The sequence below is a fragment of the Anomaloglossus baeobatrachus genome, chromosome 2, assembly GCF_048569485.1.
Source record: "Anomaloglossus baeobatrachus isolate aAnoBae1 chromosome 2, aAnoBae1.hap1, whole genome shotgun sequence".
Lineage (NCBI taxonomy): Eukaryota > Metazoa > Chordata > Amphibia > Anura > Aromobatidae > Anomaloglossus > Anomaloglossus baeobatrachus.
Window position 1 is genome coordinate 675,804,164 of NC_134354.1, and position 22,678 is coordinate 675,826,841.

At 49.6% G+C, this 22,678-nt stretch overlaps 1 protein-coding gene across 2 annotated transcripts in view; it reads left to right on the plus strand.

Moving 5' to 3' along the window:
- The window catches only part of GTF2H4 (general transcription factor IIH subunit 4), a 154,434-nt gene extending 138,710 nt beyond the window's left edge, over positions 1-15,724 (plus strand). For both annotated transcript variants that reach the window (XM_075337150.1, XM_075337151.1), the window contains exon 14: positions 15,145-15,724. In XM_075337150.1, the coding sequence (XP_075193265.1) occupies positions 15,145-15,314 (170 nt within the window). In that variant the 3' untranslated portion in view covers positions 15,315-15,724. The remainder of the gene's footprint in view (positions 1-15,144) is intronic.
- The last annotated feature ends 6,954 nt before the right edge of the window (positions 15,725-22,678 follow it).

Here is a 22,678-nt window from a genome sequence, read left to right on the forward strand (position 1 = left end):
CTATCTCAGCAGGTCAAGCGCAAATTGAAGCAGCCACTTGCACGGCCGCGCCACAAGTGGAATCCATTACCACCCAGACCTCGGCAATTGCGTCTTACGCTATTAATGCTGTCCTGGACTCTGTGAGCCGTACGGCGGTGGCGACCGCCAATTCGGTGGTACTCCGCAGGGCCTTGTGGCTACGGGAATGGAAGACAGATTCTGCTTCCAAAAAGCGCTTAACCAGTTTGCCAATTTCTGGCGACAGGCTGTTTGGCGAGCGTCTGGATGAAATCATCAAACAATCCAAGGGAAAGGATACATCCTTACCCCAGCCCAAACAGAACATTCCCCAACAGAGGAGAGGGCAGGCGAGGTTTCGGTCCTTTCGGGGCGCGGGCAGGTCCCAATTCTCCTCGTCCAAAAGGTCTCAGAAAGAACAAAGGAACTCTGATGCATGGCGGTCTAAGTCACGTCCTAAAAAGAACATTGGAGGCACCGCTAACAAGGCGGCTTCCTCATGACTTTCGACCTCCTCTAGTAGCATCCTCGGTCGGTGGCAGGCTCTCCCGCTTTTGTGACGCTTGGCTGCCACAAATAAAAGACCGCTGGGTGAGAGACATTCTGTCTCACGGTTACAAAATAGAGTTCATCTCTCGTCCCCCGACTCGATTCTTCAGGTCTTCTCCGCCTCCCGAGAGAGCCGAGGCTCTTCTGCAGGCGCTGGGCACTCTGAAGGCAGAAGGAGTGGTGGTCCCTGTTCCTCTTCATCAACAGGGCCACGGTTTTTACTCCAACTTGTTTGTGGTCCCAAAGAAGGACGGGTCTTTCCGTCCTGTCCTAGACCTGAAACTTCTCAACAAACACGTAAAGACCAGGCGGTTCCGGATGGAATCCCTTCGCTCCGTCATCGCCTCAATGTCCCAAGGAGATTTCCTTGCATCGATCGATATCAAAGATGCTTATCTCCACGTTCCGATTGCCCCAGAGCACCAGCGCTTCTTGCGCTTCGCCATAGGAAACGAACACCTGCAGTTCGTGGCACTGCCATTCGGCCTGGCAACAGCCCCACGGGTTTTCACCAAGGTTATGGCTACTGTAGTAGCGGTCCTCCATTCTCAGGGTCACTCGGTGATCCCGTACTTGGACGATCTGTTGATCAAGGCACCCTCTCAAGAGGCATGCCAACACAGCCTCGACGCTACCCTGGAGACTCTCCAGAGTTTCGGGTGGATCATCAATTTTCCAAAGTCAAATCTGACACCGGCCCAATCGCTCACATACCTTGGCATGGAGTTTCATACCCTCTCAGCGATAGTGAAGCTTCCGCTGATCAAGCAGCGGTCACTACAGACAGGGGTACAATCTCTCCTTCAAGGCCAGTCACACCCCTTGAGGCGCCTCATGCACTTCCTGGGGAAGATGGTGGCAGCAATGGAAGCAGTCCCTTTCGCGCAGTTTCACCTGCGTCCTCTTCAATGGGACATCCTACGCAAATGGGACAGGAAGCCGACGTCCCTCGACAGGACCGTCTCCCTCTCTCAGGCGACCAAAGCTTCCCTTCGGTGGTGGCTTCTTCCCACTTCATTATCGAAGGGGAAATCCTTCCTACCCCCATCCTGGGAAGTAGTCACGACGGACGCAAGTCTGTCAGGGTGGGGAGCGGTTTTTCTCCACCACAGGACTCAGGGTACGTGGTCCCGGCAAGAGTCCTCGCTTCAGATCAATGTTCTGGAAATTCGGGCAGTGTATCTTGCCCTGAAAGCATTCCAGCAGTGGCTGGAAGGCAAGCAGATCCGAATTCAGTCGGACAATTCCACAGCGGTGGCATACATCAACCACCAAGGCGGCACACGCAGTCGACAAGCCTTCCAGGAAGTCCGGCGGATTTTGATGTGGGTGGAAGCCACGGCCTCCACCATATCCGCAGTTCACATCCCAGGCGTGGAAAACTGGGAAGCAGATTATCTCAGTCGCCAGGGCATGGACGCAGGGGAATGGTCCCTTCACCCGGACGTGTTTCAGGAGATCTGTTGCCGCTGGGGGGTGCCGGACGTCGACCTCATGGCGTCCTGGCACAACAACAAGGTACCAACGTTCATGGCACGGTCTCAAGATCCCAGAGCTCTGGCGGCAGACGCCTTAGTTCAGGATTGGTCGCAGTTTCAGCTCCCTTATGTGTTTCCTCCGCTGGCACTGTTGCCCAGAGTGTTACGCAAGATCAGGGCCGACTGCCGCCGCGCTATCCTCGTCGCTCCAGACTGGCCGAGGAGGTCGTGGTACCCGGATCTGTGGCATCTCACGGTCGGCCAACCGTGGGCACTACCAGACCGACCAGACTTGCTGTCTCAAGGGCCGTTTTTTCCATCTGAATTCTGCGGCCCTCAACCTGACTGTGTGGCCATTGAGTCCTGGATCCTAGCGTCTTCAGGGTTATCTCAAGAAGTCATTGCCACTATGAGACAGGCTAGGAAACCAACGTCCGCCAAGATTTATCACAGGACGTGGAAAATTTTCCTGTCGTGGTGCTCTGCTCAGGGTTTTTCTCCCTGGCCATTTGCATTACCTACTTTTCTGTCCTTCCTTCAATCTGGACTGGAAAAGGGTTTGTCGCTCGGTTCCCTTAAGGGACAAGTTTCAGCGCTCTCTGTGTTTTTCCAGAAGCGCCTAGCTAGACTTCCACAGGTACGCACGTTCCTGCAGGGAGTTTGTCACATCGTTCCACCTTACAAGCGGCCGTTAGAACCCTGGGATCTAAACAGGGTGCTGATGGTTCTTCAGAAACCACCATTCGAGCCAATGAGAGATATCTCCCTCTCACGACTTTCGCAGAAAGTGGTTTTTCTAGTAGCAGTCACTTCTCTTCGGAGAGTGTCTGAGCTAGCAGCGTTGTCGTGCAAAGCCCCTTTTTCTGGTTTTTCACCAGGACAAGGTGGTTCTACGTCCGGTTCCGGAATTTCTCCCTAAGGTGGTATCCCCCTTTTCATCTCAATCAGGATATTTCCTTACCCTCTTTTTATCCTCATCCAGTTCACCAATGTGAAAAGGATTTGCACTTGTTAGATCTGGTGAGAGCACTCAGACTCTACATTTCTCGTACGGCGCCCCTGCGCCGCTCGGATGCACTCTTTGTCCTTGTCGCTGGCCAGCGTAAAGGGTCACAGGCTTCCAAATCAACCCTGGCTCGGTGGATCAAGGAGCCAATTATCGAAGCTTACCGTTCGGCTGGGCTTCCGGTTCCCTCAGGGCTGAAGGCCCATTCTACCAGAGCCGTGGGAGCGTCCTGGGCTTTGAGGCACCAGGCTACGGCTCAACAGGTGTGTCGGGCGGCTACCTGGTCGAGCCTGCACACTTTCACGAAGCACTATCAGGTGCATACCTATGCTGCGGCGGATGCCAGCCTAGGTAGACGAGTCCTTCAGGCGGCGGTTGCCCACCTGTAGGAAAGGGCCGTTTTACGGCTCTCTTACGAGGTATTATTTTACCCACCCAGGGACTGCTTTTGGACGTCCCAATTGTCTGGGTCTCCCAATAGAGCGAAAAAGAAGAAGGGAATTTTGTTTACTTACCGTAAATTCCTTTTCTTCTAGCTCTAATTGGGAGACCCAGCACCCGCCCCTGTTTTTTTGTGTACACATGTTGTTCATGTTGAATGGTTTCAGTTCTCCGAGTTTCCTTCGGATTGAAGTTACTTTAAACCAGTTTATAATTATTTTTCCTCCTTCTTGCTTTTGCACCAAAACTGAGGAGCCCGTGGGAGCACGGGGGGTGTATAGGCAGAAGGGGAGGGGCCTAACACTTTTAAGTGTAGTACTTTGTGCGGCCTCCGGAGGCATAGCCTATACACCCAATTGTCTGGGTCTCCCAATTAGAGCTAGAAGAAAAGGAATTTACGGTAAGTAAACAAAATTCCCTTCTTCTTCTAGCTCCTATTGGGAGACCCAGCACCCGCCCCTGTTCCCTTCGGGCTGGTTGTTCTTTTGTGTACACATCTTGTTCATGTTGAATTGTTCTTTTCTTTGTCGCTCCATTGGGAGACCCAGACAGTTGGGGTGTATAGCTTCTGCCTCCGGAGGCCACACAAAGTATTACACTTTAAAAAATGTAACCCCCTCCCCTCTGCCTATACACCCTCCCGTGCATCACGGGCTCCTCAGTTTTTATGCTTTGTGTGGAAGGAGGCACACATCCACTCATGAATTCTCAGATTAGTTATATCGGTTGGAAGAAAAGTGGGCCCCCACGGGGCCCCCGGCATGTTCCCATCTCACCCCACTAAGTCGGCGGTGCTGTTAAGGTTGAGGTACCCATTGCGGGTACAAAGGCCGGAGCCTTATGCCGTCTCCTTCACCATCCCTTAGCGGCTCTGGGAGAAGTGGGATCCTGAGCGGTCATCCATCCACTGGGACCGTGCTCCCTCCGCAGCCCCTGTGGGAATCTGTCGGACAGGAGTTTATTTATCCTCAGGGACCGGGCCCTGCATCACTAAGGTACTCTGTATCCCCATGGGGGATGTGCATGGAGCGCCTTCATCCCGGACGCTGCAGCAGCTGCTTATTTGTGACGGCCGGCGGACTTCCGCGCCGGCCGCGCCTGTTTGTCGGCCGCGGTCTTAAATTTGGTCCCCGGCTTCAATTGCGGCCTAGTAGCAAAACTCCCGCCCCCGGGCCTGTCTATCAGGGGTAAGGGCGGGACGGCCGACCTGACGTCGGCTGTGAGGGCCGGAGCATCCTGTATGTTTCCTCCCCCCTCACTGATCACTGTGGGGACTCTAGATTCCCGCACTTTTTCTAACGCCGCCCACGGCTCCACTCCTCCCCTGAGAGCTCCGGCAGCCATTTCTTTGGCATTCTGCCTGTGGAGGATTTCCTGGAAAGAGCTCTGCAATGCTGGGAGACCTAAGGCAGGGAATCTGGAGGACACACACTCCGCTTTTTAGCGGTCGGTAAGCCACACCGGTCACCCGGTGCTGGTCCCCTTAGGGTGCCGGAATAGATACTATATATATATTTATATATTTCTGTTCGGTCGGGCTGTTTACCCTTCCCATATACCCTCAGTGATCACTCTCCTAGGAGACAACAGCATGTCGTCCACAAGGAGCAAGGGTGCCAAGTCACAGGGTTATTTTGCGACCTGTACCTCTTGTGCGGCTAAGTTACCTGCGGGTTCCACCTACCCTCACTGTGAGCAATGCTCAACCCCTGTTTTGCTTCCTCAACCCGAGCCTCGGTCACTAGTGGGCCTCTCGGCTCAGGTAGAACCCCTTGCTCCCCCTGTCCAGGCGGCAGGGACAGAGTTTGCAGTTTTTGCTGAAAAACTCTCTGAGTCACTCTCGCAATCCATGGCTCAGTCTATGGACAAATGGTCTGCCAAGCTGCTTGAAGCTTTGCAGTCCAGACCGGTCCTTACACAAGCCCCGGACCCTGTTGGACCTGCACCTCCAGGCCCCTCTCTGTCCGCGCCGCAGCACGTTCCCAGGGGGGGCCCTAGGTCTCACGTGGAGGACTCCGGCCCGGACCACAGTCCCAGACCGGCTAAGCGGGCCCGCTGGGAATCTTCCCCGACTTCTTCACGCTGCTCGGGTTCCCAGCGTGAGGACTCTCTGGAGGACGAGGCGGACGTCGCAGCTCAGGGCTCTGACACTGACGTTGCTCTCAATCTTGATACACCTGAAGGGGACGCCATAGTAAATGACCTTATCTCGTCCATCAACCAGGTGTTAGATATCTCTCCCCCGCCGCCACCGGTAGAGGAGTCGACTTCTCAGCAGGAGAAACACCAGTTTCGGTTCCCGAAACGTACACGGAGTGCGTTTTTCGATCACTCTAACTTCAGAGATGCTGTCCAGAAGCCCAGAGCGGTTCCGGACAAGCGCTTTACTAAGCGCCTTACTGACACACGTTACCCCTTCACCTCTGACGTGGTTAAGGGTTGGGCTCAATGTCCCAAGGTGGATCCCCCAGTCTCTAGATTGGCGGCTAGATCGGTGGTATCGGTTGCAGATGGATCATCGCTAAAGGATGCCACTGACAGGCAGATAGAGCTCCTGGTAAAATCCATCTATGAAGCCACGGGCGCGTCTTTTGCCCCAGCCTTTGCAGCCGTGTGGGCACTACAAGCTATCTCAGCTTGTCTGGCTGAGATTAATGCGGTCACACGTAATTCTGCTCCGCAGGTTGCGTCTTTGACTTCTCAGGCGTCAGCTTTTTCTTCCTACGCCATGAACGCAGTTTTAGACTCTGCTAGCCGTACAGCGGTGGCAATCCTCTTCGTCCAGCAGGCCGGAGAAAGGCCAGAGGAACTCCTATGCGTGGCGGTCCAAGTCACGCCCCCAAAAGGCCGCAGGAGGCACTGCTTCCAAGGCGGCCTCCTCATGACTCTCGGCATCCCCGAACCGCATCCTCGGTCGGTGGCAGGCTCTCCCGCTTTTGCGACGCCTGGTGGCCACATGTTCAAGACCGATGGGTGAGAGACATTCTGTCTCACGGTTACAGGATAGAGTTCAGCTCTCGTCCCCCGACTCGTTTCTTCAGAACATCTCCGCCCCCCGAGCGAGCCGATGCGCTTTTTCAGGCGGTGAACGCTCTGAAGACAGAAGGAGTTGTGATCCCTGTTCCCCTCCAGGAACATGGTCGCGGCTTTTACTCCAACTTGTTTGTGGTGCCAAAGAAGGACGGCTCGTTCCGTCCCGTTCTGGACCTCAAACTGCTCAACAGACATGTGAGCACCAGACGGTTTCGGATGGAGTCTCTCCGCTCTGTCATCGCTTCGATGTCACAAGGAGACTTCCTAGCATCAATCGATGCCTTTCGGCCTGGCGACAGCCCCACGGGTGTTCACCAAGGTCATGGCATCTGTTGTGGCGGTCCTACATCTCAGGGCCACTCGGTGATTCCCTACTTAGACATCTTCTGGTCAGGGCACCCTCTCAGAGGGCGTGTCAAAACAGCCTTTCCGTCGCTCTGGCGACTCTCCAGCAGTTCGGGTGGATCATCAACTTCCCAAAATCCAAGTTGACACCGACCCAATCACTGACGTACCTTGGGATGGAGTTTCATACTCAGTCAGCAGTAGTCATGCTACCGCTGGACAAGCAGCTTTCGCTGCAGGCAGGGGTGCAATCTCTTCTTCGGGGTCAGTCACACCCCTTGAGGCGTCTCATGCACTTCCTGGGGAAGATGTTGGCAGCGATGGAGGCAGTGCCCTTCGCGCAATTCCATCTGCGGCCACTCCAATGGGACATTCTCCGCAAATGGGACAGGAGGTCGACTTCACTCGACAGGAACGTCTCTCTTTCCCTTGCAACCAAGACGTCACTTCAGTGGTGGCTCCTTCCCAACTCTCTATCGCAGGGAAAATCCTTCCTACCCCCCACCTGGGCTGTGGTCACGACGGACGCGAGCCTGTCAGGGTGGGGGGCGGTTTTTCTCCACCACATGGCTCAGGGAACCTGGACTCCGATAGAGTCATCCCTTCAGATCAATATTCTGGAGATAAGGGCAGTGTATCTAGCCCTATTGGCCTTTCATCGGTGGCTGGAGGGCAGGCAGATCCGGATCCAGTCGGACAACGCCACTGCCGTCGCATACATCAACCACCAAGGCGGCACTCGCAGTCGTCAAGCCTTCCAGGAAGTCCGACGAATTCTGCAGTGGGTGGAAGCCACAGCTTCCACCATCTCCGCAGTTCACATCCCGGGCGTAGAAAACTGGGAAGTAGATTTTCTGAGCCGACAGGGCATGGACGCGGGGGAATGGTCTCTTCACCCAGACGTGTTTCGAGAGATCTGTCGCCGCTGGGGAACGCCGGACGTCGATCTCATGGCGTCACGGCACAACAACAAAGTCCCGGCACTCATGGCCCGGTCTCAAGATCACAGAGCTCTGGCGGCGGACGCATTAGTTCAGGATTGGTCGCAGTTTCGACTGCCCTATGTATTTCCTCCTCTGGCGATGCTGCCCAGAGTGCTGCGCAAGATCAGGTCCGACTGTCGTCGCGCCATTCTCGTCGCCCCAGATTGGCCGAGGCGGTCGTGGTACCCGGATCAGTGGCATCTCACGGTGGGTCAACCGTGGGCGCTCCCAGACCGCCCAGACTTGCTGTCTCAAGGGCCGTTTTTCCATCTGAATTCTGTGGCCCTCAACCTGACTGTGTGGCCATTGAGTCCTGGCTCCTAGCGTTCTCAGGGTTATCTCAAGATGTCATTGCCACTATGAGACAGGCCAGGAAACCATCGTCCGCCAAGATCTATCACAGGTCTTGGAGGATCTTCTTATCCTGGTGCTCTGATAAGGGTTTTTCTCCCTGGCCCTTTGCCTTACCCACTTTTCTTTCATTCCTTCAATCCGGAATGGACAAGGGTTTGTCTCTCGGCTCTCTCAAGGGACAAGTATCGGCGCTATCCGTATTTTTTCAAAAGCGTCTAGCCAGGCTTCCGCAGCTCCGCACGTTCCTGCAGGGAATTTGCCACATAGTCCCACCTTACAAGTGTCCGCTGGAACCCTGGGATCTTAACAGGGTGCTAATGGCTCTTCAGAAACCACCTTTCGAGCCGCTGCGGGATGTCTCTTTATCACGTCTTTCGCAGAAGGTGGCATTTCTAGTGGCAGTTACATCGCTCCGTAGAGTGTCGGAGCTTGCAGCGCTGTCATGCAAAGCCCCCTTCCTGGTTTTTCACCAGGATAAGGTGGTTCTACGTCCGGTCCCGGACTTTCTCCCTAAGGTGGTATCCCCTTTTCATCTCAATCAGGATATCTCCTTACCTTCATTTTGCCCTCATCCAGTTCACCAATGTGAAAAGGATTTGCACTCGTTAGATCTGGTGAGAGCTCTCCGGCTCTACGTGTCTCGCACGGCGCCCCTGCGCCGTTCAGATGCGCTCTTTGTCCTTGTCGCTGGCCAGCGTAAGGGTTCGCAGGCTTCCAAGTCAACCTTGGCTCGGTGGATCAAGGAACCGATTCTTGAAGCCTACCGTTCTTCTGGGCTTCCGCTTCCTTTGGGGCTGAAAGCCCATTCTACCAGAGCCGTGGGTGCGTCCTGGGCATTGCGGCACCGGGCTACGGCTCAGCAGGTGTGTCAGGCAGCTACCTGGTCTAGTCTGCACACTTTCACGAAACACTATCAGGTGCATACCTATGCTTCGGCAGACGCCAGTCTAGGTAGGCGAGTCCTTCAGGCGGCGGTTGCCCACCTGTAAGAGGGGGTCGCTTTCGGCTCTTTTTATCGAGGTATTCTTTTACCCACCCAGGGACTGCTTTTGGACGTCCCAATTGTCTGGGTCTCCCAATGGAGCGACAAAGAAGAAGGGAATTTTGTTTACTTACCGTAAATTCCTTTTCTTCTAGCTCCTATTGGGAGACCCAGCACCCGCCCCTGTTCCCTTTGGGCTGTTTGTTCTTTTGTGTACACATGTTGTTCATGTTGAATTGTTCTTTTGGTTCATGGTTTTCAGTTCTCCGAACATCCTTCGGATTGAATTTACCTTAGACCAATTTATAAGTTTCCTCCTTCCTGCTTTTGCACCAAAACTGAGGAGCCCGTGATGCACGGGAAGGTGTATAGGCAGAGGGGAGGGGTTACACTTTTTAAAGTGTAATACTTTGTGTGGCCTCCGGAGGCAGAAGCTATACACCCCAATTGTCTGGGTCTCCCAATAGGAGCTAGAAGAAAAGGAATTTACGGTAAGTAAACAAAATTCCCTTCTTTTGCCTCTCTGTTGTGGAGATATCAGTGCTCAAAATGTTTGGCACCGAATTGGTTAACGTTAATTAAGTCCAAGTGTGTGTTATCACATAGCAACTCATACAGGGAGAAGTGCACACGCCCAGTCGAAACACCCACTTGGAATTCAAGGGGTTTTCCACGAACAAAGTTTAATATGAAAGGTGTATTTAAAGAAAAAAAAACATCCTGTGCTGAGGATTTTACAAATGTGTCCCTGCTGTGTACTGTGTAATGGCTGTTTCTGACCGTACAGGGACATGGTCTGATCATACCACATCTCCTGGGCCAGGGAGGAAGCAAAAGACAACACTGCATTAGATCACAACTGATTCTTTTTAGGGGTAAAACCTATCACTATACCTGGCAGAGACCAGTGACGTCACCTGCAGGGTGACACAGTAGCTGTTAGTATAGTTTGGGAATGGTAGGGATTTTTTAAAATCAGTATATTTGAAAAGGCTTAGATCATGAGACTAAATAGATTAGAAATTCGGGAAAAATGCTTTGCCTTTAGACCAATCCTTTAACATCACAAGTTGCAAAATTTGGCTAAAATACCTTAAATGAAACGGTGCCACAATATTCAAGATCTATCTATAGACATCAGTGGTGGTCTGACTCCAGCCTATTCGATTTGTGAAGGGATGTGGCACTGTCGTTATACCCGGTACTTCAGCTAAATGGCACTGAGCTGTAATACCAGGCACACCGGATGCCACAAGTCTCGTGCTGTGTCTGGTACACAAAGAAGGAGTCATTGGTAGTGATGGGCGATCCCCCCGATGGTCAGGATTGGGGAGACCCGTCCGATCATTTTGTAAAGATCGAGATAACATGATCTTGCGTCACTGATCTTGGACTTTACAGTTATGTGATGGGGCAGGGGGCTGTAAAATAAAGAATACAGTTAATAAACATTGTCATTATACTTACAGGTCCCGGGACGCGTCCTGCAGACTCTGTCTCCCGCCGCTTCTGCTTCCAGGTCCCATAATAGCTGTGCCCTCCCAGTAACCATTGCTGACGATAGGACCTTCCGTGATGTCATAGCCATGTGATCAGTCATGTGGGAATGTTGTATTATCTCATTGGCTACAGACCGGTCACATGGCTATGACGTCATGCAAGGTCCTGTAGTGTTAGCATGCTTGCCGATACTTGTACTCGCCCAAGCATCTCAGTACTCTCTGTATACTCGGCAAGTGCTGTGTACCGGCGATATGCTCGGGCACATGCTCGGCTCCCCCTCCCTGTATGTTGGCGCTCTTTACAAAGTCAGCCCGCATGCAGGGATTGGCTGCCATACACTGCAATGCCACAGCCAGGGAATAATGGCACTGGGAATCAGGTGATCGGAGATAACCGTTGCTATAGTACCGCTCGTTAGGTTACTATACCAACGGTGGCAGCGGTGACGTCACTGCTTACCAACCCGCAGCCTCTGCTCACTCATTGAGTGATTAGACTGCACAGGGAGCAGAAGCGTTTTTCCTCCCCCTGTGCATTCTGATATAGCAGAGCTGCATCGGTTGAAGAAGACAGAAGACCAGGATCGTGGAGGGGTAAGAGGGAGTAATAAAGATGGAGTCCCTAAGTGTGTCTGTTTATTTCTAATAAAGTATTTTTTCTTTGTGTGGTGTCTTTTTTTTTTTTTTAAACCCTTTATTGGAGATTCTTAATGGCCAGGTCAAACTTGGCCTGATATTAAGAATCTCGGGCTTAATACCAGCTGGTAAACCAAAGCTGGTATTAACCCCTTATTACCTAGCGTGACACCCGCCACCAGGGCCGCTGGAAGAGTTGGATATAGCGCCAGATGATGGCGCCTCTATAGAAGCGCCATTTTCTGGGCCGGCTGCGGACTGCGATTCGTAAAGGGAGGGCCCAGAAAGCTTGGGCCACCCTGCGCTGTGGATTCCAATCCCCAGCTGCCTAGTTGTACCTGGCTGGACACAAAAATTGAGCAAAACTCACATTGTTGTTTTCTTGATTATTTCATGAAATAATTAAAAAAAGGGCTTCCCTATATTTTTGGTTCCCAGACGGGCAAAAATAGGCAGCTGGGGGTTGGGGGCAGCCCGTACCTGGCTGCTGTACCTGGCTAGCATACAAAAACATGGCGAAGCCCACGTCGTTATTTATTTTTTTTTTTATTGTTGGCAAAAAATACTTTAAAAAAAAAAAAAAAGGGCGTCCCTGGATTTTCCATTGCCAGTGAAGGTAACACCAAGGAGTGTGAGTTAGCAGCCAGTAGCTGCTTGGATTACTCTTAGCTAGCAATTGAAATTCCAGCGGGAGCCCACAGATTTTTTTTTTTTTCTCTTTTCTTTTTTTTTTTTTTTTAATAATAGATTGTAAGCTTTTGAGCAGGGCCCTCATCCCTACTGTAGCTGTTGAATTATGTACTATTTTGTTTTGGTTTTGTCTAGACAAGCCCCCACCTGATTGTAAAGTGCTGCAGAATATGTTGGCGCTATATAAATAAACGTTATTATTATTGTTATTATTATTTTTATTCCCTCTATTTTGATTGCCAGCCAAGGTAAAGCCAGGTAGGTGGGGGTGGCAGCCCGTAGCCATCTGCTTTATGTGCACTGAGAATCAAAAATATCACTGAGTGCTACGTCATTTTTAAAATTAATTATTTATTTTTATGCAACTATATATTGTGTGCATCATATATATATATATATATATATATATATATATATATATATATATATATTTATATATAAAATGTATATGTTGTACAATGCATATAACAGGGAGTGGTGCTCTGTTTGCTGGATTTGCACCCTAGCTCCTGGCTGCTTCATTAGCCTCCTCTTTGTTCACCAGCTGATCTTGTAGGTTTTTAAAACCCAGAGAAGTTGCAGTGTAGTGTAGCACCCAGCAAAGGAGGTTGGCGTGAAGGGGCGCTGGGCTAGTATTGCAATGGCCATTATAATATTCTAAATACCTCCATTTATGTCATAAGGTAGAATTTATTTTGGTTTTTCACAGTGTGCGGCTGGAATTTTTTCTCATATATATAAATATATATATATATATATATATATATATATACCGTGTTTCCCCGAAAGTAGGACCCCCCCGAAAGTAAGACAGGGTGGGGGTTACGGGGGGGTCCTTCAATGTAAGGCCTCCCCCGAATGTAAGGCAGGGTTGGGGGGCCGCTGTGAAATGTAAGGCCCTTACCTTTGGGCCGCCGCTGTCCCCCATTGGGTCCTCAGGCTCCAGAGGTGTCCTCAGGTGCAGCTGGGCGGGTCCAGCGCTCATGTGGTTAACTCGCCGTGTTAACCCCGCAATCCGCCCAGCTCAACAGCTCATTGGCCACCCCTGCTCCCCACATCACCGCCGGCCCCCGGCTCCACCGCTGATTGGCCCAGCAGCTCGGGCTGTAATTGGCCGCCCCTGCTCCACACGTCACCGCCGGCCCCCGCCTCCACCGCTGATTGGCCCAGCAGCTCGAGCTGTAATTGGCCGCCCCTGCTCCACACGTCACCGCCGGCCCCCGGCTCCAGCGCTGATTGGCCCAGCAGCTCGGGCTGTAATTGGCCGCCCCTGCTCCCCACGTCACCGCCGGCCCCCGGCTCCACCGCTGATTGGCCCAGCAGCTCGGGCTGTAATTGGCCGCCCCTGCTCCACACGTCACCGCCGGCCCCCGGCTCCACCGCTGATTGGCCCAGCAGCTCGGGCTGTAATTGGCCGCCCCTGCTCCACACGTCACCGCCGGCCCCCGGCTCCACCGCTGATTGGCCCAGCAGCTCGGGCTGTAATTGGCCGCCCCTGCTCCACACGTCACCGCCGGCCCCCGGCTCCACCGCTGATTGGCCCAGCAGCTCGGGCTGTAATTGGCCGCCCCTGCTCCACACGTCACCGCCGGCCCCCGGCTCCACCGCTGATTGGCCCAGCAGCTCGGGCTGTAATTGGCCGCCCCTGCTCCCCACGTCACCGCCGGCCCAGCTAATGTAAGACCTCCCCCGAAAGTAAGACCGGGTGGGACTTTTTGGGGTAAAATTAATGTAAGACAGGGTCTTACTTTCGGGGAAACACGGTATATATATATATATATATATATATATATATATATTATTAGAAACCATTCCAGCCGCACCCCCATTCTGCCTGGCTTTACCTGACTGGCAATCAAAATACAGAGAAGCCCATTATTTTCTATTTTTGTAATTATTTAAAAAAATAATTTAAAAAAAAATGCGTTGTCTCCCGCCGTATTTTGATCGCCAGTCAAGTATGGCTAGGCAGCTGGGGGCTGGGATTCTCGGCAGCCCGTAGCTACCCTTGTAAATGGCGCATTGTTTCTTAGCGCCATTTCCAGGTGCTTTACCCGGCTTGTCCAGCGGCCCTGATGGCGGTGGCACGCTGGGTAATGCCATACCATACTAGGGGTTAATTGTTTTATTAGAAATATAACAAAAAAATATTTAGAGACTCCATCTTTATTATAAAAGAAATTTTTAGCCCGACGTAATCAACAGGTAGAGCATTGTCAGCTTCATCACCTTGTACAGACAGCGTCTATTTCACTTGTAAAGCGCCATGGAATAAATGGCGCTATAATAATAATAAATAATAATAATAATAATAATACACGGTGAGAAGCACAGAGAGCCAATTCAGCTCTGCTGCATCGCTCTCTTTAGAGCAAGAAGCAGGCTGACCATGAGGGGATGATTGCCCATGCGAGACGCAAGTGCATCACCCTGCACGGACTGATCCCAGGACAGGAGCGCTTCAGCTACATGGAAACACATGCAGCCGACCCGCTGCTGCCAGGAGATTGTGCGCCGTGATGGGATACTCACACAGTGACAGTCAAAGTTGAATCGAGTCCATAAGCCATGGACTCGGGTGAACCCTGACGTCACCGCGAACATGGCCGAAAACAGCCGATGACTGCCGAGTGATGAGCAGTGCAGTGAATACCCCCGGAAGTTAAGAGGACCTTTGATAACATCCTAGTCATGTGATCAGTCTGTAAGCCAATGTCTGTACAACATTCACACCAGACTGGTCACGTGGCTATGACGTCATTGAAGGTCCTGTAAGTCCAAAGTTGGCTAACGGGCGGCACAGCAGTGATTGATCGTGGAGGCAGAAGCGGCCGGGAGACAGTCTGCAGGACGTGTTGCGGGACCTGTAAGTATGATCATAATGTTCTTTAATAATGTGCTTTCTTTTTACAGCCCCTGGACCCGATCTGTAACACGAGCTTTCCAGGAAAGCTCGGGATCGTGCACACGATCAGTATGTGATCAGCATGTTCCCGATCTTTACAGATCGGGATCGCCCATCCCTAGTCATTGTTATTATTATCCTTGTATAAAAAAACACAGAAAACCCAATGAAGTGTAGAGTAGCAGAAGTGTGAACAGAGCTCAGTAGTGTCTCTTACATTATGCTTTTTGTGTCTTTTAGGTGTACTGTACAATCAGTTCCTCTCACTGGTAGACTTTGAAATACTGAGAAATTATGCCCGTGATCTCGGAGTCCTCGTGTTTGAAAACCCAGCGAGACGTGTAATGGTGGTGACTCCAGCAGGCCATTCAGATGTTAAACGTTTCTGGAAGAGACAAAAGAGCACCTAGTGTGATGGCCATCGATATTGGAATACGTCATGAGAGATATCGCCCTTCTGTCTGGACCCATGTTTGCGATTGACTTGCAAGCTATGCATATTTTTGTACTACCTTTGTTTACTGGGCACTTACATACCTACTGGCGTTCACAGGCGTTCACAGGCCTTCCGGCCTTTAAAGAATTTTACTTCTATTTTTGGGTCCCATTTTTGGGATGTTCTTTGGAATTTTTTTACGAGTTAAGGTGAAATGAAACCTCTTCCTCCTACCTGGATGTAATAGTATTATCTAGAGAGCATTTACTATTTATTGTATATCAGAGCTATAACAATGTAGACTGGATCTCTGAGGATCAGAACAGTTTTAGCTGAATTTGCTGACTTTTACTGTTGGGTCATCATTAAAGCATTCAGGAGATGCCTTGCACTTTTGCTTTCTCATAGAAGATTAAAAAAAAAAATAGGCATTTATTTTCACTGTCGTTAGAAAGGTTACAATTTTTTGTTCTCTCATATTGCAGGCATCCAGTACATAAAGATGTGCACAATATCTAGAGAAGGGGCGCACAACCTCTATGAGTCCACATACAAGGGCTGGAATTTTACTATACTATTATTGCCTTTTGAAAATATGTGCCCTAAATATGTAAAAGGTACTGGTTCCATTTTTAGTGCTCACAGTTCTCAGGAAGGTAGAGGTACCCTTCCCAATCCCTTCTCAATGGTATGCAGATTTCTCCATTGCGTAGTATATGCCAGATGCTGAAACAGAATTGGAGCTCTGTACCCTTTTTTAACTTTAGAGAGGGCCATAAACTTGATCATATCTCAAACAACATAACAAAAAGTCATAAGGCCTAAAATATTATTTTTTTTCTAATTATTATTATTATAGCGCCATTTATTCCATGGCACTTTACATGTGAAAGAGGTATACATAATAGGGACAAGTACAATAATCATAAACAATACAAGGCACAGACTGGTTCAGGAGGAGAGAGGTCCCTGCCTCCGAGGGCTCACAGTCTACAAGGGACAGGTGAGGATACAGTAGGTGAGGGTAGAGCTGATTGTGCGGCGCTATATTAGACTGAGGGTTACGGCAGGTTGTAGGCTTGTCGGAAGAGGTGCGTCTTCAGGTTCCTTTTGAAGCTTGTCAAGGTATTATCAACTGTGTATTTTAATGAGAGATGACAATATTAAATATGCTGCTCCAGGTATAGGGAACGGACAGAGACAAATAGAATCAGTAAATGTTACTTGAATCTAAACTCGCAATATGAGAGGAAGCTCCACATCAGGAATATACCGTAAGTAATCTAAGATCAAAGAACAAGCTAAGTATACTGTTTTAAAGTGTCTATGTGCTCAGTGCAGATTTTTGCATATTGTAATGTGTTTGTGCATAGATCACAGTATGTAGTGAAAAAATGCCCATTTAGTATATTGCAGATGCGCAGGAGGGTAAATATAAAATGAACACTGTGTTAGGGGACACTAAAGGCCCCGTCACACACAGAGATAAATCTTTGGCAGATCTGTGGTTGCAGTGAATTTATGGACATATTGTTCCATTTGTACACAGCCACAAACCTGGCACTGATTGTCCACAATTTCACTACAACCACAGATCTGCCGCAGATTTATCTCTGTGTGTGACAGCGCCTTAAGGTGCATGTAACATTCAATCACTGGAATGAGAGATGACTATGCAGGATAGAATAGCTGTGTTGCCCAGCGTGATGCAAACAGTTACTTGTGATGATGAATGATGAAGCTCCATGCGATCTCACTGCTCCAACGCACATTTCGCGATCAACTTCCTCAGGAGGCCTGAGGCATTAGGGAACTAGACCTGAGCGCTATGGATGTGCACGCCACTACTCTGCATGAGGCTGTACTCTTTCCTAGAAGCAGTGTATATAAGTCATGTGATAGGGTTTGTTTCACTTTGTTGGAAACTGTACAGAACACCCACAAGGTGGTGCAGTGCCTGGCCTTTCACATTACCATGACTAACTATGTCAGAACAAAGTGTGTCCTTTGGCATAAGGTTAGCAGGTTAAAGCTGTATTAACACCTCTGTGTGTTGCAGTCTAAGCACAGATCACAATATGCAGACCGGGCATAGGTCTCCGATCTCAAACTCTGCCGCTTCATTTATGTTTATGAGGCAATCTAGTTTGGGTTAAGAGACCTGTGTCTAATCCATTCCTTCCCTATGGTCTGATATGGTATGGTATGGTATGATTACGTCACTGAAGAACCACTTTAAGGAGTCTTATGCACATTCTGCAAAAAATATTCCCAGCGCTGCATATCAGTTTATTCTGTGGATGCCTGTGCGTATCTGCATCGTTATTTGCAGTGGAAATGCAACTCGGTAACATGATAGGTATCATTGATACCTTCAGGCTGTTGCTTGGTTCTCCTCATATTAATGCCATCATGAACCTAATCATCAATAGTGCATCAGACTCAAGAGCCACCTGCATTAAATCAAGTACAGAGCTGACACCTAATTTAAATGTTTACTATAGTACGCACTTGTCATATCCAGAACTGTTACATGATGTCCTCCATCAGCGAAGCATTTTTCATGGAATATAGACCATTGGCTCCACCTGGTGATACATTTATATTATAACACCGTCTCTTACGGCAGAGGCAGATCTAGGTTTTCTAGCACTTGGCAACAATTAAGTTTGGCGCCCCCTTCCCCTTCCCTTCCAGCTCAAGCAATTTGAGTACTTGTCATGTGACCGCTCATATGTGATTTGCACACTTACAGTCTCGTGGTGACAAGCTGCTCTTCATAATTCAATGTTCAATGTCGCACAGCTCCTGCTTCATTTAGAGAAGCAAGAAGAGAAGCTAGTTGTCACATGACCGTAAGTATGTAAATCGGATGTGAGTGACCATGTGGTGATTGCTGGAACCAGATGACTGCAAAGTTCTGAATTTTCATAGCACACGCACTGCTAACTTTCAGTATTCTCTTGTGCTGGCTACACAGAGGAGCACAAGTATGCAATTTGCGTATTTCCAGCCATATTGCGACTAGATGTGTCTGGCCTCGCTGAATTCGCTTGCATTGAATGCGGGCACGTATGTCTAGTTGGCACTTGCTTGCATACTTGCAATTTCATCACCTCCTGCTTTCATCACCAGTACCGGAGAATTTGACAGCAGGCAGAGTGCAGAAATTTTTCATTGGCATCAGTGATTTGGTATGCCTGTTAATGCATAACTAATATCCACCCCTCTGTGCTGGTGTCAGTGATTGGGTGCAATCAGACTGCTCTATTACTTGCCCGAGGATCACAATGTAATCTTCACACTGGCCGGCGGCTCTCCTGACCTGAGCGTGACAGCTTGTATTTCTCTGCAGCTGTCCCGCTCAGGTCAGGAGAGCAGACTGCCAATCCGAGGATTGCCATGCAATCCTCAGACGAGTATTACAATATATGCATTTCTATGTTAAAATTACTTGCTGTTCATATGTTCAGACTTTGAGGGAATCTGTCACCAGGTTTTTGCTCCCCCATCTGAGAACAGCATAATGTAGAGACATAGACCCTGATTTCAGTGGTGTGTAATTTATTGAGATGCTTCTGTCATTTTGATAAAATCTGCTTTTCCCACAGCAGATCTACCAGCTCTCTAAATACTGAGCTCTGAGCAATCCTGCCCTACCACTGATTTGCAGCTTTCTGACTATGTATGTACATTGTACAACAGAAACTAGAACAAAAGTATAGCGCCAAAAATCAACTTTTACTTAAAAAAGTTGTCCAGTTACCAAAACTGATTTTTTTTTTCTGATAAATCTTGCTAATATGTGCCCCTCAACACATCTATTATGTTTTTTCAGCAAAATTACCTTTTATTGTGCACTAGCAGCACATGCTCATTGCTGGCTCCAGCTCTGATGGGGTTAATCTCTCCTCTGACTTCCTGTGTTCAGTTCCTACAAGTCCCAGAATTCTTTGTGGCTCTAGGGTGGTGTCTAGCTTATCTAACACACCCACTGTGTGTAACACCCCCCTCAGCTCTCCACCCAAAGCCTCCTCCCTTCCTCTTCCCTGTGTGGATGCACTGAGGGAAATCACACAGAGACAGCAGCAGCTCCCAGCTCTGCACACAACCAGGGGAAGAAAGTGTGTGTGTGTGTACAGAAATTATGATTATTAGCCGGCGCAACATGTGAAAAAAATAATTGGGGAAAAAAAAGTGACGGGGTGATGAGATTGCTTTTTTCCCTCTTGCCTAGTCTGTGTGTCGTCCGTATCATCCGCAAACCGCATATGACCGGATCCTGTGGATTAAATGTGCAGCGCATGCAACCGTTATTTTACCGTATCCTTCTGCAGCGGGACACAGAATTTATCGGCCGGCGCTGGAGTCAGCTGACTCCTGATCTCACAGCCCGCACACGCTGCAATGGCTGCAGGTGGGCTCATTCACATGACCGTTCCGTTTGTCCTGGTCAGTTCCTGTTTTTTTGCGGCCCCACAGACAGGAGCATCTTTTCAATGTCTTTTGTGTATTATCGGATGGTACACGGTAGCACTTCCATGTGCATCCGATCCTACAAAAAAAAACACATCGGATGCCGTATGTCCGCTCCGTTATTATGGAACATGTCCTATTCTGTTCTGTAATAACGAACCGTGACTCGATACAAGTCAATGGGTCCGCAAAATTCCCGGAAGCAACACGGAAGCACTTCCATGTGACTTCCGTTGGGTGCCCGTGCAGTCAGTGTCCCGCTCCAGCCCCACCCCCGCGGCTGCCCGCTCAGCAGTGTCCACAGCGGCCCGCACTGCAGTGTCAGCAGCCGCGGGGATGACAAGCACTACCGTCAGGAGGTTAGTAAGTTCATTACATACGGTGATGAAGTCCTACCCTCCTGACGTCAGCGGTCGTCACTGCCTTCTATGCCCACCGCTTGTCACATCACCTCTCGCTGTCGACCTGAGACTGACTAGTGGTGACGTCACGGGCCGCTCGCGATACTTTGTGAAGGCGGCGGTCATTGAACTCGGTGACAGCGCTGCTGTCAGGAGTTCAGCGATCACCGCAGGTAATATACCTCGCTAACCTCCTGATAGCAGCACTCGTCATGCCCTGCAGTGACCTGGGCTGACCTATTGATGTTAGCTCAGGTCACTGCACGGCTCTCCCAGCAAATAGGGAACATTCTGTTCTTCATTGACTGGGACATTGACTATGGTATGGATCATCGTGGGACCCCCTTGTATTACACCAGACCTGGATTTGTTTTTCTTTCTAATAAATTGGTGAAAGAGGGAATGTGTTGGGGAGTGTTTTTTCAAATAAAAATGTGTTTGTTGTCTATTTATTTTTTTTTTTATTACTGCCTGGGTTGGTGATGTTGGGTATCTGAAACACGCCTGACATCACGAACTCCAGGGCTTGATGCCAGGTGACATTACACATCTGGTATTAACCCCATATATTACCCCGTTTGCCACTGCACCAGGGCAACGGGATGAGCTGGCGCAAAGCACCAGGACTGGCACATCTAATGGATGCGCTACTTCTGGGACGGCTGCAGCCTGCTATTTTTAGGCTGGGGAGTGTCCAATAACTGTGAACCTCCCTAGTCTGAGAATACCAGACCACAGCTGTCCGCTTTACCTTGGCTGGTGATCCAATTTCGGGGGACCCCGTGTTTTTTGTTTTAAATTATTTAGTTAATTTAAAATAACAGTGTGGGGGGGGGCTCTGTTTTGGATTACCAGCCAAGGTGAAGATGCCAGCTGTGGTTTGCAGGCTGCAGCTGTTTGCTTTACCCTAGCTGGCTACAAAAGATAGGGGGACCGCATGTCATTTTTTTTTTATTTATTTTTTGGCTAAATACAAGACTAAGCACCTTAGTGCCACATGACAGTCACAAAAGGGTGCCAGCTTAGAATATGCAGGGGGGTAGGACATTATATATGTCTTTCTTATCTATCTATCTATCCAGCCCTCTATTCATTCATTCATTCATCCCTCTATCCCTCTGTCTCTATGTCTATCTATCCATCTCTATATCTACTCATCTATTTATCTTTCTTGCTGCTTCCGTTTTTTGCGGTCCGCAAAAAAAACGGAAGGCACACAGATGTCACACGGATGTCACTAGGATGCATCCGTGAAAAAAAAGGACCGTTTTTTGTGGCCCGCAAAAACGGAACGGTCATGTGAATGTAGCCTTAACAGCAGTCGCTGCCTGCTGCCGATCACATGTGACCGTGTGCGGGCTGTGTGTACAGGAGTTCAGCTGAGTTCAGATCAGCTGACTCAAGTGTCGGCCGTTCAGGCTGGGGCCACACGGGGATTACTGCGATCCCCTCGCATTACACTCGGCTCACGCTCAGTACAGCAGAGCTGAGTGTCATGAGTGTGTCCCTGCGACTGAGGTCCGACTGCGAGCAGACCTCAGCTGTGGGGGGCGGTCCGCCACTCGAGGGGTGGGCCAGCACTGAGGAGTGGTGGGAGGGATTTCTCTCCATCTCTCCTCCGTAGTCCACCGATGTACCGCAAGTGCAGTGCGATTTTTCTCTCACCACATACACTTGAATGGGTAAAAGAGAGAGTCTTGCATTACAGTTGTAGCATGCTGCGATTGTTTTCTCGGTCCAATTAGGAGTGCTGACACACAGGCTAATATTGGTCCGAGTGGAATGCGATGTTTTATCGCACTCCACTCGCACTGTGTTTCTCGCCGTGTGGCTTAGACCTTACTTGTTCTATGTCCCCCTGCATCCATCGCAGCGTGTGCAGGCTGGAGTTCAGCTGAGTTCAGATCAGCTGACTCCAGTGCTGGACTGAACTCCGCTGACCTCACAGCCCGTACACGCTGCAATGGATGCAGGGGGACACAGAACAAGTAATCGGCCGACACTGGAGTCATCTGATTACTTGGGATGAATTGAGCAGTAAAATGCTCTGGTGCTCGATGGGCGAAGCCCATGTCAATTTTTTTTAAAAAAATTCATTAAAAAAAAACAAAAAATCACATTGTTTGTGGGCTCCCGCTGCATTTTCTATTGCTAAGGGTAACCCAAGCAGCTACTGGCTGCTAACCCCCGCTGCTTGGTGTTACTTTCACTTGCAATAGAAATCCAGGGAAGCATTTTTTTTTTATTATTATTATAAAGGTTTTTGCCTGAAAACATTTTTAAAAAAATGACGTGGGGTTCGCCATATTTTTGTATGCTAGCCAGGTACAGCAGACAGCTACGGGCTGCCCCCAACCCCCAGCTGCCTAATTGTACCCAGCTGGGAACCAAAAATATAGAGAAGCCCTTTTTTTTTTTTTATTTCATGAATTTCATGAAATAATTAAAAAAAAAAGACGTG